General features: G+C 39.9%; 1 protein-coding gene across 4 annotated transcripts in view; it reads right to left on the bottom strand.

Annotated features, from left to right (window-relative positions):
* RIMKLB (ribosomal modification protein rimK like family member B) overlaps positions 1 to 19,509 on the bottom strand; it is a 42,400-nt gene that overhangs the window by 2,683 nt on the left and 20,208 nt on the right. For 2 of the 4 annotated variants that reach the window (XM_008921126.3, XM_018085592.2), the window contains exons 4-6: positions 5,769 to 5,999; positions 3,760 to 3,846; positions 603 to 806 (exon numbers count right to left, since the gene is read on the bottom strand). In XM_008921126.3, coding sequence (XP_008919374.1) covers positions 603 to 806; positions 3,760 to 3,846; positions 5,769 to 5,999 — 522 coding nt within the window. Of the gene's footprint in view, positions 1 to 602; positions 807 to 3,759; positions 3,847 to 5,768; positions 6,000 to 19,404; positions 19,470 to 19,509 lie in introns of all 4 variants that reach the window. The other 2 variants (XM_018085594.1, XM_018085593.2) reach the window with 2 other exon arrangements.

The following is a 19,509-nucleotide window of genomic DNA, read 5'->3' as shown; positions in this document are numbered from 1 at the left end:
TTACCTTCATAAACCCTGTGTCCAAAGCTATGCAGTCTCAGTTCTGAGTATGCTACAATCAATGCAGTAACCTCCTCTTCCTTCCACATACGGTCTTTGAGGGAAGAGGTTGCAGAGAGGAACTTGACAGACTTAAGGTAGCACAGAAGATGCACAGTGCAATCCAACTGTTTATTGCCTTCAACAGTTTCCTCTCTTAACATTCTCTTGTACCCTCTTGCCAACTCTCTCCTCCACCTCCCTTAAGTGTCGCTTTCTGTCTTCCTTCTTTTTCTGTTCCTCTCAACAGGATGGAACAAATGATAACATGGTATTAGCATGAAACTGCCACTACCACATCAGTTGCTCCATTTGTGTTCCAGAACTTTCCCCTGTTTTTCATTCATCCTATCCATCTAATACTGTGGGCAGAGAATGTCTCTCCCTCTGTGTCTGCTCCACATGCATCTTATTTAATCCCTACTCTTACGTTCCCTCTGTAAGCCCCCAGCAGTAAACACAATTAATACAAAATAAAACCTGCAGCTTATTTCAGTTGGCTTTGTGATTTTTCAGCTGGATTGAAAAATTCTGACCAAAACTACGAACAGTGCTTTTCCTACCAAGTGAGCAGTTACTCTGCATCCTCCCATCTGTTGAGCAGCGGAGCATGGTGCCCACCACACGGCCTCCTACTACGATGACACGTACGTCCTTGCCATGGGACTCTTTAACGTATTTTTGAAATAAGTAAGGGGCATCATGACGGATCAAATGGCTTAGGTCGGCCAAATGGTGCTTGTCTCGTGCCAGGAACACAGCTTTACCTGTGTGGAGAAAAAGAACATCAGAAGACTGTAAACAGCTACTCATTTGAGCTGCATCAGTGATTCAGCACATGAAAGTAAAACCTCTGACCAGCATGCTGCCTGTTCTCAGAGGCCCCATCCATATACCCATATACCCATTTACAAATTCTGCCATGTTCCACCGATGCAGTGCTTTTAAGTGTTCAAGTGCTGCTGACAGAGCTGAGGAGACACGTGAGGAGTTTAAAAAAAAAAAAAAAGAAAAAAAAAGAAAGAAAAAAGAAAAACTTGTAGATAAAGGAGGTGGTCTTGCAATTTCTACTCCTTTTGGTACAAGTCCTTAATGACAGGAAAAAAGGGAAGAAATACTTAAAGAGCAGCAGACATTTAATTAATAACAATTTTATTCATCCAAGAGGACTGGACCCACAACCTACAGCTTTGACACACAGGAACCAACAACATGAAACTGTTAAACACTGGGCAACTAAAAACTCTGAAGCCACAAGTGTGCCACTGCATAATCAACCACTTCCCTGTTGGGAAGTTGCTGAATGTTGCTCTTCCCATTACCTACAAAGGCTTACAATTCTAGAATGAGGTTTTGCAGTGGAACAACTACATTCAGAGGAAAATACTAGACTCTACAGTATCCAAGATAATTTAGTAGATTCCACAAGACATGAAATGAATGGAATATACTACAATTTACAAAAAAAAAAAAAACGAAAAACAACTCTTCAGAAATCATTAGCTTTTCTGCAAGCAACACCTCTAGGACTTGGAATTTCTAACCTAAAATATGTCATTTCATTCCCCTTCCCTTCTAGAGCACACCAAAGACTTCTTTGTTCTTTCCCAATCTTACCAATACTGATAAAAGTCACTTCTGAAACAGACCAATTTCCACCTCATTTCTGGTCTTAAAAGACTGCATTCCTTCCCACCTTTAGCTACATTTCCCAACTCCTTTTCCCCCCTTTCCTAAGGGCTCTTTCTATGTCATTAGACTTATGTTTTGCAATAGGGTTGCACAGTTCTTGTCGCAGAACTGTCATTCAAATTATGTTACAATGTTAACAGAGTACAAAAATAAATTGATAAACTGCCTATCTTAAATAAGGCGACAGAAATGTAGCAGTAGCACAAGGAGGAGAAATAATATGTAAAGAATTCCACCAAGTGCTCCAAAGCCCAACTGGGGCAGCCTCTTTAGTCAGGATTTAAGGTCTCCATAACACAGAACATTGTTTGAGGAACACCGAATTTCTCATTACAGAGAAATGAGAATATAAGCTTAAAAATCATGACAAGACAGCAAAAACCTCCATGTGCTTTCTCTTCCTCCTTTCTCCTATTCCAGGCTTTATGTCTCTTACAGGCACTTAATAATCCTACTGCATTCTTAAAATTAAATAGGAAGAATCATGCCATGGAGGGAAACTCTGTAGTTCTTGGGAATTATGCAGCTTCACAACATCTTGGCAAAAATAAGATTGGCACATTTGCTGCAGCAGCAAATTACACAGAAAACACAGCTAAAATTACTTTTATTCATCCGCCAGTACCTATGACCATGTTTGCCTGTTTATTTTAAATGCCATTTCTAAATGGCTGTTCTTCAATTAATGTGAAAAAGTTTCCCCAACTCTCTTAATGTGAAAGGATATGTACTGTGCATAAATTTGCATTAGAATGCCTGGAATTTAAAGTGCTCTAAAAGCAAAACTTGTAAACAGATTTACATGTATCCTAGCTAAAAAAAGGAGAAGGAAGTCAATAGCTGTAACTATCATTATTTAACAGATCTTAACTAGAGGCAGTGTCAAGTCAAATCTACTGTCTCAGATATTCTACAGTTGTGAAATTCAGCTTGCTGCAAAATCAAACTCCAACTTGGCTTTAAAGCTCCACACACACTTTTAAAACCAAAGTGGTGTTACCACCAAGATAAGCAGGTCTCATCTTCCCCAGCCCCACCATTTTGTTCTCACTCTTCCATTACATCAACACAAGCATTTGTACGAGTAAGTGCTAAGTCATGTAAGGAATTAATCTAAGTAAAAATAACCCATCTAGATTCATCCAGCATCAGTTCCTGATTCCATTTACTACAGAAGCACTCAAGCCAGCAGAAGAGATGCACCAGAGCAGCATAGAGTGGCAGCAAACTGACACACAATAAGAAGGAAGAAGTGTTGTCTTTTAGTTATGATTTTGCTTAAAGCAATTGCTGGTTTATGTGCTCAAACTTCATTTTTAGTCTGTTTATATTTCTAGTATTTTTTAAATTGGTTTTAAAGTATATTAAGAACAGAGCAACAACCTGTGCAAATAACCTCTGAAATTGATTTATACTCAGTTTCCTTTAGTAGATCGCTATCTAACACTAAATTAAGTTAATGTGTTGTTTCATATCCAATAGTTAAAACAAAAGACTAATAACAGGAAAAATTTAATGTGAATCTGCTGTAATACCACTGGCACTGTCAGAGGTATTTTTCGGAAAAACAGAGATCCAGTTTGACAAACAATACGTAAGATTTTATTTAAATTAGAATCCTAATTACAAACAAAGTCAAGCAGAAAAAAAGTCACTGAATGAACTGAGATTTCATTTCTTAAGCCTATTTAAAAGTATCCCTAAAATCCATGTAGACTTCTCTCTATTTTCCTAAGGCCCGACCTTCCATTATTCCAGTTCGAAGCTTTCCCCACAGAAGTCACCAATGCACCATAATTTTGAACCCCTTTCCCCCCACACTACTGCAAGACTAGGCCCTACTAAAACTGTTTCCCAGTGTTGCAGTCTATTCAACATTCAGAAGTCAAAGCAGGATAAAATTTATATGTACTGGAAAGAAGCCCAGCACCTAACAGAAGACCTTCTTAACTATCATTCCTTGATGAGACCAAATCTTAGAGTGCTGCTCAGAATATTCCTTGGCCTCACCCCTGACCTCACACCCACCTCGATGACCCCGCGTGTTCTTCACCACCATAGGGAACTCCAGCACTTCCGCCTCATCAATCATTTTGGAAAAATTCTCATGACCACCTGGCAAAAAGAAAACCAACAACATTATGTGCCACCAGTCTGGTGTGGCCTAATTGGGGATGTAACTCGCATACCTTCCTCCCACCCTTACAGCTTAGACAATGCATTAAAAACTACCAGTTAAGAGAAACTTGGTCATGGAGCATGGTCAGACTTTGAAGGTGCTTGTGATCTGTGGGATACTAACTCCTACTTCCTTTGAAATTGAAGACACAAGTTGACAAAGGCCTCTTGATCACAATTGCAAAAGGCTCAATCTAATTTTCCAAATCTGAATGACCTGACTCTTATCATCTTGTTCAAGTTTACCCTTTTTACTCTAACTCCCACCTTTTCAAGTGTCTAAAAGGAAAATAGCAGAGACATAACACTAGTAACAGTTCCATTCAAACTACTAACCAGGAAAGCAACATGGAATACAGTGACAAGACATAATCCAGAGAGCAGCAACAATCAATACTTTGTCACTCCACCTCCCCCCTTTCCAAGGCTCAAGTGTCCTGTTTCTCATTCTCCCTATATCCTAATATAGTACTTAAACCTTTTAATCTCACTGCATCTGTAAGGACCTTAGAGAGTAGTTTTTAATGGCCATTCACACAATTATGGTTGATACTCCCAAGGTTCTTTGAGTTCAATTCACAGAAGACTGACCAAGTACAAGAAATAAAGATGAGAAAGTCAGCAGACAAAGGGATGAGCCCCTCTAACAGCATGTGCAGTAAAGCGCAGAAGTCAAAAGCCACAGCAGCCAGCAGCTGGTCACAAAGCCAGCAGCAGCCATCACTACCCTACCATGGATTTTAATGCATGTCATGGAATAACATGTAATCAGCACATCCTGCTTTACTTGGCAAAGCCAGCTCTTACTGATAACTTGATACTTGCAGTTTAGAAAACATAATAGAAAAAAAGAAAAAAAAAAGGTCATGCTTCTGTCAAATTCCAGAGGCAGGCATTAAAAGCAGTGGCAGAGAGTTATGAACAAACAGATGTGTTCTGCAATTATCACATCATTCATGGTCTTCCCTTCCCCTAAAAAAATTAAAAACTCACTCCTTTCTCAATGAGTTAGAGCAACTACATGTATAAAGAAAGGGTGCGTTTCTTCTCTGATGTGTTTTCACAGTAAGTGATGGAAATAGTAATTTATAGTAATTAATAGAAAACCATGGGTTTTGTTTGTCAAATATGTTTCTGTTTTTGCCAAGTTCCCATTACGAAAGCCTATTGGTGCAACAACACGAAGGGGAGGAAAGTGCTGGCATTTCTCAAGAAAGAAAGGAAGGTTGAGAGGTATCTTCAGTTCTTTAACAGATTGTAATTAAGAGCTTCAGGGTAGCTCAGACAAATGGTTCCTCTAATCTAGCACTCTGTCAGGAACCACAGACTCGAGAGGCAGGCACAAGAAACAATAATTAGCTGTTTTGATGGGAAACAAACCCCAAACAACTGTTAAAAGCTGAACACAAGGGCTTGTACTCTTTTTGTCCTTCCACAAAATATATTTGCAGATACTTTTATTCATACAGAAGTTTAATCTACTTTCGGATTTTAACAAAGGCTAGATCTCTGTAGTATCTTAGGACATTTAGTTCCCCAAGTTCTTGTCTGTTGTTTCTGGCAATTGGAAAAGAGTTAAAAATGTTTTAGCAGTAACAGCCAAAGTTAGTTGCTTGGAAGGCTGAGGTACAGTTAAAGTACTCTTCTCAAAGCATTACCAGCTAATAAACAAAGCCAAAACCAGAACCTGAGTGTCGCAACTTTAATTTCCTCTCCTGGTTACTGAGCACTTAGCTGTGGAACTAGCCTCATGCTACCAAACTTCTATGGATTTCCAAAACTTGACTCACATTCTTTGCACTGCAAAAGCGTAAATAGTGGTAGGCAACTATGCTATCCTTTTGATCCAAAAGCCTTACCATACGAAAAAGTGTCTGGAAGAGGCACACCATGACCAGCAAGTTCTTGAAATGTCCAGAACTTGTTGACACAGTTGAGGATGGCTTGGGGACGATTCATCAGTCGACAGCCCATCTTCTCAAGGTGGCGAAGGACTGTGATATCGCTGTCACTCTGGACCCAAGGTGTTGGCACACGCACAACCACCACTTGTGGGTAAGAAGTAACAAGCTCCCCTTTCACCCGGAGACCTAAAGACAGAAGAGAAAAACATCCCACTTTTTTACCATCCCATCAGCAAAAGGTAAACAGGCAAAGAAATACTGCACTATCTGTGATCACAACAGAGATACTAGACTTCAACAGTGAGTGTTGAAACAGAGCAACTCTCCCTACCATGCATCTTGTCAGTTGTGCTGTTTCATACATGTCACTCTTAACCCACTTAAAGGTAGGACTAAGCAAAAACAAGACTTTATTTAGGGCACACAATCTTGGGCTTCTTTCCAGGGTGAAGGACACTTTTTCTAGGTTGACACGCCATCCTTTCTATGGGTGTTAGCTCTACACTACATTCACATCAGCCGTATTAACAGTTCAGGAGGTTCCTGCCTCCCACCACTGGTTCTTGCCTACATGATGCAGTTCATAGCTTTCCCAGTCCCAGCTGTATTGATCCCTCTGTTTGTGGTATAACATTACAAACATATTGCCAAAGTAACAGAGATTAGATACGATCCTTAAAAAAACACAAAAAACCAGCAGTATTTTTAACATAGGTAATTTCAACAATGTGATTTATAAGTATTCAAAATAACTTTATCAGCTAAGAGGGAAGCACCCTGTCACATAAAGGCAGGAACTAGAAGGAAAGCCAGCTTTGCCACCAAGACCAATGTATTAATCATGACCTACAGTTTTATAGACTAATTCTCTGAAAAAGAAACACTGAAAGACAGGCTGCAGGAATAGGAATACGACAGGATTGGACGGGAGGCATCAAGCTCAATGAAGATAGTCTGGCATATGAGGATGAGAAAAGACCAACAGATTTGATATTCACATTACTCGCTTTATGTTCAAAGTAGAACTTTATGGCTTCAGCATCAAATACAGAGCTCACAGCGTAGTCAGCACTTTAACAGCTAAAAAAGAGAAAGCAGGTGGGCTGAGAAATCACAGTGCATCTGCATTTCTGTGCCTACCAAAGGTCAGCTGTAACTACTGAGATCTAGCCAAAATTAATTGATTAAACTGATTACTCTATTCCAAAGATGTTACTTTACAAATACAGACTTGTATGTATTCAACCTGAAGACACAGATTGCCAAGGAATTTATTTCATTTGAAAGTGCATTTGAATAGTGAGAGATGGGGGGTGAAAGAAGGGAGGGTGTTCCCCTCTCTCTACTTCCTCTTTTTCTTTTCTTTTCCCAACCAGGATGTATTTAGAGCTTGCCTTAAACAAAATGAAGCAATCACCTAACTCCCAAAAAGGAAGTAGATATATGTTGCCCAGCCCTTAGGAGGACACAGAACCACACCCTGGAAAGGCCAAAACAGAGGCACATCCAATTCAAATTCCTTTTTCCAATCCCCACAGCCATAATTGCACAGAGATGAGCAAACATAAGCAGACGGGTGCTCTGGCTGCTCACCTCATTAGCACCAAGCACTGCCGCATTGCAGCTGACATGACTCGCGTGTTTAAGCAAGCAGGCTTCAGACACACACTCCTCCCATTTCATAGAGGCATCTCAAGCAAGAGTAAAAACAAGACACTGCTACAAACCTAAGCAGACTGTAAACATCACAAAATGGACTACCATCTCCTTTAGCCAGAAAAGGAATAGATTCAGCAAGCAAAAGATTTTTTACTTATTAGTCAGATTCCACCTTACACATGTATTTTCCTGTTTAGGTGCATGCCCAATTACACCCACTTTTTGCCCATGTAATTGCATGCATGTCCTGATCCACATGCAAGCTGTGCAACAATCATTTTTAAAAGGAGTGCATATTCTACACAATCCCAAAATTGCCACCGTCTCTGTGTTGTGAACCAAAACGACATAATTTTCCAATTCATAATCTCTCAGTCTATTTTGTTGTTTCGCTTTAAAGTCACGCCACATGCTGAAGTTTTGCACCATGGAATCTGAAACAGAAAAACAGCAGTTTGAGGAGATGTGTATACCTCACCTGGAATTCTCCTGAATACCGGCATTAGACTTGACTATCAAACTGGTGTAAATTTAACCAGGCCACCATCCCCCCTAGAGTAACTTTGGAAGTACAATGATGTTATCAACAGAACAATCTGAGCTTTTGTTCCAGATTCAGTCATATTCTCTGGTATAGATACCACTGTCCACAGAACAACAACAAAAAAATTCTCTCCCCTTATAGAAGGCAGTTTACAAACAAAAAGAAGAGCTGCTCAATGAAATGTATAATTTGAATCAGTACTACTGACATGCGCCATAAAAATTAGTTGCAGTTTCCCAGCAACACAGTGTTGCAAACAGAAGCAGCTTTATTACAGTAAAAAGGAGAGCCAGACTCTGCCATTTTGGAGTGAGCATGCATTCAGCATTCCATGTGAGACCCATTAGTTAACAATCAGGTTAATGGTCATTATTGCCTACTGGGCTGAGGATATAATATTTATTCACTATGATGTGCTGAAAACAGTAACACAAAAGACATTAATGCACACAATTAATTTATTTTCCAAAGAAATAATTCATTAACCGAAAGAGGAATAAAGGAAAAAAAAGACATGTTACAGAGATGTTACTTAGAGAGTGATTAAGAAGTAAAGTTTTTTTTAAAATCATAGTGTTCTTAGTTGAAAGGGACCCCCAAGGATCATCATGTTCAACTCCTAGCACTGCACAGGCCAGCCCCAAGTATCACACCGTATGCCTGAGAGTGTTGTCCAAACGCTTCTTGAACTCTTGTCAGGTTTGGTGCTGTGACCACTTTCCTGGGGAGTCTGTTCCAGTGCCCAACCACCCTCTGGGTGAAGAACCTTTTCCTAATATCCAGCCTAAACCTCCCCCAACACAGCTTCATTCCCTTGGGTCCTGTCACTGGTCACCAGAGAAAAGAGGTTGGTGTCCGCCCCTCCGCTTCTTCTCATGAGGAAGTTGTAACTGCGATGACCCCTCAGTCTCCTCTTCTCCAGGCTGAACAGACCAAGTGATGCCCAAATCTGCACACAGTTGAGATGAACTCTCTTCTCTTTGCAGTAATAGTACCATCCTGGTCCCAAAATAGTATTAGCAGGTTACACTCACAGCTGCCTGTGGACAGTGAACCAATCTCACATACACACAGAAGGCAGATGCTTGCATCAGACAGAAATACCTTGACAAATAACAAGTTGGTCCATTTGTTGTCTTTCTCAGTGGATGCCTATGACAGTGCAGAAATGGCAGATAGCTATATAGTCCTTTGAAGTACTAATACTAAAAGCCAGGAAAGGGAGATTTCATGCTTATCTAATACTATGAACCTTCTCATCATAAAACAACCATTTTATCAGTGCTTGGGGAACAATTTTTTAGGTCATCATATAACATTTGGGTATTCTTTGGTTCTATTACATAAAGACTCCTGAGTTGGCGTATCACACAATAAAAACAGATGTAACTTGAACAAGTCCTGTTCTTTCACTCAGTTCCAGTTTCCTTTGTTTTTCCTCTGCAAAACAAAACTCTTCAAAATGGAACACGGTACACCTATAACATTATACATCAAACATCACAGCACTCAGACAAAACATAAAAGGAATTTTCGCAATGTGAATTCTAATCAACTGGGAATGAACTTGACCCCTTACACCACATCTGTCAAACTCAAAAAGCCTCAAGTTTCTCTCAAAAACAGCTCGAAGAAGCACATGATAGAACTGAGTGGGTAAATGCATGATTATCCATCATTTGCCCCAAGCAGTCATCCTGCTTTACACTCGCAAAGAATGGCAAGTGAGCTTAAAATGCCAAGTTGCTGGTCTCTGCTAAAAAGGGCTATTTTGACCCAAACAGATAGAAGCCACCTCGTGAACCTGTGAAGACCACAGAAAATGGACAGACTGCTAAACTGAAGAAAGAGGCAGACACTACTACTTCTGTTACCAGTGAGATAAGAAGGCATGTATCTATACCCTAATAAAAGTTCTTGAGACGCTAACCTCTAGAGCCCATTTGTATAGCAAGATATGCTGGGTGACAGCTGCCACTCTAAAACCTGATTTAGTACAATTTTAGGGTGGATGCACTTATTTTGGAAAAAAACTCACAAAATTCTGGGACTTCCAAAATTTTGTTAACATATGCAGGTTTTTTTCAGTACCTTCTGATCTCTTTTCTATGACAACTTTATCTCACAATCACAATTTCTCAACTGAAAAGTCTCATTCTTTAGAGTTATCATTTAGGTGGCACACATTCCCAATGAAATGCCTCAAAATACAGACATACAAACAAAACTTGACTTAATAAGTTGATGCCCATCAGCTAAGACTCCTAAGCTATGTGCTTGTTCCCATCTTACAGCGAAATACAAGGCAAAATGCACGACCTTAAGTCTCAGTGAACGGATGCTACACTACTCATGAATCTCACAATACAGCTGGGACAAGCTTGCTGCTCAAATACAGGCACTGTATTTGAGCCTGCAAACCAAACACTCCTCTGCAAGCCAATCAAAACCACAGTCACAGTACACCGTTTGCAATTTATAAGCATTGGTGTTTCATCTACACAGTTATCCTAGTTTTTTTGCAGTCCAGAAACTCTAGGAAACACTTCTGCGATGACAGCATTATGGATGGCTAGAAAGGATCAAGATTGAGAAACTGTGTGGCTTCTGAACATCTTAATTCACATCCAAGCAGTATTTTAAATTGCTTACATTTTTGAAACTCATTATATTCAGTTTGCAGCCTACACTATTCCCTTCCAATCTCTACAAAAATCATTCATCAGCAGATTAGTAACTACTGCAAAGCAGTATCTCATGTCCAGTTTCCATGTTACAAACAACTGTACTTTATCTGAATGCAAATGTTTTCATAGAAGGAACATAATTTCAGGAGACAGGTCTAAAATCTCAAAGATTTACAAGGACATAAAAAATCATTTCAGATTTTTTATAGCTCTCAATATAGCAAACATCAGGCATTTTTAACAACAGAAAAACTTGGTAATATTAAATAAATTTATAAAAGTATTTTCAGCCCAAATTATAATTTTGGAAAACAGTCAAAATAAGCAAACTGAGTCACCAAGGCCATGAAATACTTAGGACTCCAAATCAGGTCTACAAGTACAGCATGTGACCAAAAGAATCACAGTCAACTTCTTCAATAAAATAAGATACAAAGCTAAATGCCTAAAGTATTTAATACAGAAGCGGAAGGAGATCTGGGTGGGCTTGCATGTAAATAAAATTACTGATACCAAGCTTCTATTTTTATACAATGATCGGTATTAAGTGACAGACTAAGCCAGATGAAAAGATTAAAGTAGCTGGAAATGTCAGAAGATATGGCCTGGGGAAGAAACCCAAAGGACACTGACATAAGAATAACAAATAAGAAACTTCCCCAGGGAGAAATTTACCTTTACTTCTATATGTACATTAGAAAAACCTAAATCAGGGAACAGGTTTCCATGATGAAAAAGACCAAGCTTTTCACTCTGTGCCTGAAGACAACTGTAACTACCTTGCTACCCATCACATTTCTGACCAAACAGACCAGAAGAGCAGGAATGATGCACAGAAGGTGGGTTTGCCAGTACTCCCTATGCAGTGCTGCCATGAATTCAGCAACATAAAACATTCTAGTCATTAAGTCATCTTCTTTCAAACTGACTTCCAAATGTATACATTTCACAGAATTTGTCTGAAAATTGTGTGACTATTAAATTATTTCATGTAGAGCAAGGATAACTATGCAAGGAATCCTTACTCTGTGGCCTCATCTGCCCCAAGCAGCCACTTTAACTTCAGTAACTACCTCTGCCTATAGCAAAACCCCTAATAAATGCCAACTCTCTGAAATACATAAGTAAAATGAAGCAGGAAAAAAGTGTTTCAGTATTCAGACAAATCCAGTATGTGGAGTATTTTTCTAACAGACATACAAGCGTACAAGTGGAACAACAACTGGTCATCGCGCACGCAGCATTACCAAAAATAAAACCTGAATGAAGTTTCAAAAGCACAAGACATACATTAGCTCCCACCACATTCCCTACAGGAGCTAGCAGGGTCTGAGAACTTCCAGAAATATTACCCAGATTTTTCCTCAGAGATCTGTACGCTACCCTGAAAGTCTCCAGCTCTCACAACTTTGTCATACGAATTTATTCATCCACCCATCCATGGAGTTGCTAACGTTTCCCAGATGAACAGTCACTCAGCAAGCCGATTATAATGAAGTCATCTCACTCAGCTGGGAAAAACAGGCAAGCCTTCTATCACACAAACATTTCCTCGTATTTTGAGGATATTACATCCTGCTATTTACTTTTCCCAATTAATCAGTTGTTCTCACATAAATCACTGAATTTTTCTACAAACCTGGACTCACTCCTGGTCTCAGAACAGGGCATTACTATTCTGGTTCATCTCTCCTCCCAGTATCTGTCAGCCACAAGACACTGCATAACATTTGCACTAAATTTCTAAAGTGTTTAATAATTACTAACAGTTTACTTGCAGGGAATTAAATGTGTTTCACCCTAATTGCCATGTAAAAGCAAGCTTCAAGCTCCAAAAGGGAGATATCCCAAACTTTAATAGCAAATTACTGCAATAATAAGATATACATTCCCTCACTAAACTAAACACAACTAGATCTCTAAAATTCTTAAAACTCAGCATACTTCAAATATACATTCTATCAAGACTATGGTAGAATTTAGTAATAATTAACAAAAGTGGAATTATCATTAACAAAGTACTATTCTATACCTCAAAAGCTCGCTGCTATTTAACTTTATGTATCTCTTATATCTAAGCAACATAGAACTCCCAGAAATTGGGTGATATATTATTTTTTCAAATTCATTTGAAAAATATAAGTTCATAGAGATGTGTAAGTATTTTGGAGCAGCTGACATTTCCTGGGGGTTTTGCCAAAGACAGAGGTAGTCACTGAAGTTAAATTCTTCTTCTGAGAAGTGGCTGCCTGTGGCAGCTGTATACTAGATAAAGTATCACACTTTAAATGCAATTTTATTTAAACCAGAACTTAACCTTTGAAAAGCAGCTAAGCACTGCAATTTTAGAGAACCACCAATTTATTAACACTAAACTTCTCCTTTGAAGCTGCACAGGAATTTTCTCTGTATCACTTACCACCTGACAACCACAGTTTATTAGTCTGAACACTAAGTAGTCACAATTTCTCCAAAATTTCACTGCCTTGTAAAAGCCTCTTTGACATCTAGTATTACCAAGCTATTTTTTATTCTAGTGTCCAAAGAAACAGATTTCTACAATACTTCGGTGCTAGGTGTTTTAAGTGCATATTCTCTCCCTTCCTATCCTACTCACTAGTATTTTCAAACCAAATTAACAAGTGCTGACATTCAATTCCATGTGTTTAATATGACCTCAATTTCCTTCTCCACAAAAATTTAACCAAAAACAGTTTCTAGCCAAGATATACTTCCATAGCTCAGCAGTTCAAATGAAATCACACAGAGCAAAGACAAAACCAATCTCTCTAAAACAGTACTATGCCATACTATTCTGAAACAGGGGACAGAGAAATTAAGAGAAGCACATCCAGCTCCAATTCATAAATTCCTAACATAAGCATTGTGAAAGCCTTCACAAAAGGTCACTGCTGCAGCTCCAAACAGAGCAAACAGGTACCCAAGTCACGTACCCCTGTACTTCACGTCCCTTCCTGGACTCAGAGGACCTCTTCCCTTTCCCAGGAAGAATACAGAAGTATTCTTAGAAATGCACAGGCTATTAAAAATGGTGAAAAATTTGGTAAGGATGATGATGCTCAAAGTGATTATGGCCATTCTGGCTTAGGGGTTCTTTCTGGGCAAAAGGGGAAAATAGACCAAATGCTTACATGCATACCTCACTAAATCAACACTAAGCAGACTGACTATGGCTAAATCTTGTTTCTGAGCTGTATTTCTAGTCACCATACATTGCTTGCTTATAATCCCATCCATACACACTTCTTCAGAGTCATGCATAACTGCGTAGTGAATGGGCCCAAATATAAAGACATAGGTAAAAGGGATATCACAAACATGAATATTGTTTTTAAATAAGTAATCAATTTAGAAAGATATTCAGATGCAATCAATGTCAAATCTTAACAACTGAACATTGTTTGAACCACAGTTGTGTTGCTATGTCTTTCATGTCTAGTAGGAAAAACCCTAAACACTGAAAACTGGATCATTTCAAAATGGTATCAAAATTATTTCAAAGTTAATATTTGTGATAAAAATTTCATACACAATTGCAATGGTCTTAGAAACTCAATGTTTTAACAACCTATGAATATCTGAGAACATAGATTAGCACTCCCAGATGAAAAAACAGTATCATATTTATATGTCAAAGGCAGCATGAACCAGGTCTAAGAATAAAGTAGGGACAAGAAAGAAGGGGAGAGTTATCTACCTAGAAAACAGAGATGAGACTGGAATAGACCATACAAAGCTTCGTAAGTAGTGAAGAACTGAAACTTAGAAAACAGTTACTTGAAATCTGAATTAAAAGCTGTCCTCTTCCCCCCTATTTACCACTCCTGACAGCTGACCCACTCGAGCTGACAAAAGCAGCAGGGTCCTAACCAAGTCAAATACCCATGAGTTACACTCAGCAGTCACCAGAGCTAAGATAAAAGTGAAGACGCAGAAAACAAAAGAACAGGAACATGCCTGGTTATCAAAAAAAAAAAGATATTCTATACCTATCTCCCTACTGCTTGCACTTCAGAGCTAGCCATGGTGCCCACATGTTTGCACCACAGGCCACCTCAACAAATCTGAATGCCAGAAAACTAACAGGTGGAAATAGGTGGGGGTTTTTTTGTGAACTTCATTAATTAGCTTGTGATTAGAACATGAGTCAAAGTGCCTGCACAAGGAAGAAATGATGGCGTAACTGGGAACAGGGGTGACAGAGGGAAACAAGGGTCCCCATTTTGGAAACCAGGAGCTGTATATTTAGCAAAGCCTTATGATGATGGAGCAGATCATCCTAAGTGCAATCACATAGCACCTACAGGATGGACAAGGGATCGGACCCAACCAGCACAGGTTTAGGAGGGGCAGGTCCTGTCTGACCAACCTGATCAGGTGACTCACCTGGTGGATGAAGGGAAAGCTGTGGATGTGGTCTATCTGGACTTCAGCAAAGTCTTTGACACTGTCTCCCACATCATACTCCTGAAAAAACTGGCAGCTCACGGCTTGGACAGGGGCACTCTGTGTTGGGTTAGGAACTGGCTGGAGGGCCGGGCCCAGAGAGTGGTGGTGTAACCAGTTGGCGGCCGGTCACCAGTGGTGTCCCCCAGGGATTAGTGTTGGGCCCAGTTCTATTTAATATCTTTACTGATGATTTAGATGAGGAGATTGAGAGTACCATCAGCAAATTTGCAGATGACAGTAAGTTGGGGGGGAGTGTCGACCTGCTGGAAGGCAGGAGGGTTCTGCAGAGGGACCTGGACAGGCTGGAGAGTTGGGCTGATTCCAATGGGATTAAGTTGAACAAGGCCAAGTGCTGAGTCCTGTACTTTGGCCACAACAACCCCATGCAGTGCTACAGGCTGGGAAGAGAGTGGCTGGAGAGCAGCCAGGCAGAGAGGGACCTGGGGGTTTGGATTGACAGGAAGCTGAACATGAGCCAGCAGTGTGTCCAGGTGGCCAAGAAGGCCAATGGCATCCTGGCCTGCATCAGGAACAGTGTGGCCAGCAGGACCAGGGAAGTGATTCTTCCCCTGTAGTCAGTGCTGGTGAGGCCACACCTGGAGTACTGTGTCCAGTTCTAGGCCCTTCAGTTCAGGAAGGATATTGAGGTGCTGGAGCAGGTCCAGAGAAGAGTAATAAGGATGGTGAAGGGACTCAAGCACAAGTCCTATGAGAAGAGGCTGAGGGAGCTGGGGCTGTTCAGCCTGGAGAAGAGGAGGCCCAGGGGAGACCTCCTCACTCTCTACAACTCCCTGAAAGGAGGTTGTAGCCAGGTGGGGGTTGGTCTCTTCTCCCAGGCAGCTATCAGTAACACAAGAGGGCATGGTCTTAAGCTCTGCCAGGGGAGGTTCAGGTTGGATATTAGGAAGAATTTCTTTACAGAGAGGGTAATTAGACATTGGAATGGGTTGCCCAGGGAAGTGGTGGATTCTCCGTCCCTGGAGGTTTTTAAGATGAGACTGGATGTGGCACTAAGTGCCCAGGTCTAGTAACCATGGTGGTGTTGGATCAAGGGTTGGACTTGATGATCTCGGAGGTCCCTTCCAACCCAGCTGATTCTATGATTCTATGATTCTATGATTCTATTAAACCTTCACTTAAACCCACTGCTCAGCACAGACCACACTTCAAAAGCAGACATCTGTTTATAACGTAGACATGATCTCCTGGTTTTTATGTGTCTGTAGGTGAGACTTCTTGCACCTCACTAGGCTTTCTGTACCTCCCCCCAGGAGGATCTCAGAACATTCCTGGGTCAAATACGTATGCTTTACAGTGTTTTAATATAAAAGCATCTTTAACTGATAGAATACCCACTTGTGCAAAGTGTCTGTCCTGTATCATGTATCTAGAGCCCACAGACACTAACAGCCTTAGAAATAACAAGTTCTGGAATCCACTCCCCCCTCAAATGCAGAAATCCATAAACATTAAACAATCCCATCCTAAAATGCAAGTCTTCAATGTTACAGAACAAGGTTGGAAAAGACCTCTACGATCAGGTCCAACCACTAACCTAACACTGCTAAATACATGTAAACATACCTTACTGTAAACTCACTCTACTCACAGTCAGTCTTTTCCATGTTTTAAATGTGCAAAAGTTAAGGATACACCTGAAAAAAAATATGTAATTGGAAAGGTCTTTCAAAAAGTAGGAAGAAAGCCCAAGGAAGATTTCGAGCAACCCAGAATGGCAGAGTTTCTCCTCCCATCTGAGATTAATTGAATTTTTTCCTGCAATGCCAAAAATCTACTAAATATCTTTAAAATGTGCAAGTTAATGCACCTCACCTCTCTCTGCTACCAAACAATAACTTCTTTTATCTCAGTAATCTGCCCTGTTTTTACTTAAGCAAACTGCTGTGGAGAAACATCCCATGTGAGTTTTCAATCTGTAATGAAGACATATATCCTTCCTATCTGTCTCCCATAACAGAAAACACATCTAGAAGCACTTCTACACTGTCAAAAACTTTTTTAATAGATTATATTCAAATCCCTGTCCTTTCCAATTTTTCCTAAATATGTTTAACTGAGCCTGAATTCTGGTGAATGGAAAGATCGTCTCAACTTATTTTTTTGCCCTGCCATTGCAGTCTAAGGCCTTTCTAATCAAATTGCATTAAATTTATGAATTCGAAACACTTATTTTGGAATCAAATGTGTCCTTCTAAAAGGAAGGAATTTAACTGTGATATTTTGGAAAAAAATTGAGTTAAAACTGACTCCAAAGCTTGTAGAGATAATATCAACTCCTGTCAACGGGGAGATTCTCTGTTTCTTTGGGTTTTTTTAATGTGTCAGAGAAAAACTTTATTTGCTCAGATATACAGTATACAACAGTTCCAGGTGTCACCATGAGTACAGTATTTTTCTACACCAACAGCTGCACCCCCCAAAAAATTGTTCTAAACCCAAAGCTATAACCAAAAATTTCTTCATTTTGACAGACTAACATTCACAAAACAAAGGAGAGAAGGAAGAATTACATTTTTCCCACACCTCTGTAAGCACACTCACTGAGCTTGCTTCCTCTTCCCAGCTTTAAAGAGTTAAATTACACCACAGCAGCTGTACACATGCTCCATGCCCAAACTGTAATGAAAACACCACAGTATTATTTCTCACCTGATCTGGATGCAGAAGCTTCCACCTAATGCCAAAAACACGTTAACTAATTAAGATACTTACTTACTATGCTCCCTAATTAATACACTCTGTACAATCTGTAACTTTCCTCTTAAAAGAAAATGCTCCTCAGAATTACACAGGTACACAGTCCTTCCAACCAGTCCAGTCAGATAAAAAAAATCATGCAGCAGTAGTTCTGTATTCACAGACAGCAGACTAAAGGAAGCAGAAGGGAATCCATCAACGTCAGCTTGTTTTGACCTTTGAAGACATCCCATTTAAGAGATTTTACCACTAATCTCTAGATTGTAAGGGTAATTCTGAGTTTAGATCCCTACAAGTTCCTAAGTATCTTTATAAACATTCACTCTACACTACAAGCTCTAAAGCTCTCATGTCTTTTCTGAAATGATCACCTGCCCAATTTACAAAGAAACAAAAATCACAAAGAGGCTACTGTTCTCATCACAGACAAGTCATTGGCAGAGAATAGAAAAAAAAGCTTTTTTACCAGCTTCAGGTATGACAAGTCTCCTTAGTTCATTTACCTTTTCCATAGATTCCTCGAAAAACCTCCTTTAAATATTTGCAGATTACATTTTTCTTCAAGTTCTTCCATTTTACAGCAACACAATCATGGAAATGTCATTACCAAATGCCACTCTTGATCTGTTCTTCGTAACAAAATTGAAATTTACATTCACTCCCAGACTCCACCTCTAACAATCCAAGAAGATTAAAAATTCTGAAAGGAAAAGGTTTAACAGCATGCTATGAACCTTGGAAGGCCCAAGCAAGAAAGAGGAAGAAATAAGCAACTCTTTAGAAATTCCAGTGTTGAACAAAACACTCACACAACCTTGTGGTTCTAAGACAATTTAAGTCACTGTGGCTGCCAACAGTTTTACTCTCCAGCTCCATGTAATCCTACAGTGGTATGTAGTACCACCCACTCCCTATCACCCATACTAGTGCTCCCAGACCCAGTGGTAAGCAGGTAAACTTCCTACACCAGCAGAAAACTCTTCTGTTGTTGTGTAGAATTCAATTTCTACAGGTACTGCAAGCCAAACTAGCTCACTGTAGGATCTGATCAATCCAGGTGTCAGCTGCAACAGAGAAGCCTGGATCATAGGAATGACAGCAAGGATCTGAACAGTTTAAATTGTCAAGATAGTGCTGTTTTGAGACCGCAGAATTTTCTCCTGTGAGGTGGGTTTTTTCTTCCTACAATTACAACTCTATGGTCACCATGCTAGCTCAGCTTCTAGCTTTGTAAAAATGAGCCTTTCAGATTGACTCCTGGTTTTCCAACTCCTGCTCTTCCAACCTATGTACACAATACATTCTCCAATGGCTTCCACTCAGACAGGTAAAGGAACATTTGCAGCAAAACTGCTATAAAGGCCCGGTTGCCAGACTTGTTCGAGCACGACAAATAATTACGAGCATTAAGACATGCAGTTTGCACCTATGGTACCCGTTTTGGCTGCAACCACAGACCTTATTCACCTCAAAGCATCCACAAAGGGCATGCACTTTCAGAATCCTGCCTCACCTTTAGTCCCAAGCATGTAAGGAGGAGTGCACAAAGAACCATTTCAGTCTTAGGCCAGAATGATCCTGGGAAGATCAACAGAAAAACAAAAGGAAGCACGATATG

Source organism: Manacus vitellinus, unplaced genomic scaffold, assembly GCF_001715985.3.
Source record: "Manacus vitellinus isolate BGI_N305 unplaced genomic scaffold, ASM171598v3 scaffold_83_pilon, whole genome shotgun sequence".
Taxonomy (NCBI): Eukaryota; Metazoa; Chordata; class Aves; order Passeriformes; family Pipridae; genus Manacus; species Manacus vitellinus.
Note: the sequence above shows the minus strand (reverse complement) of the source record. Positions and strands in the feature narration are given on the sequence as shown.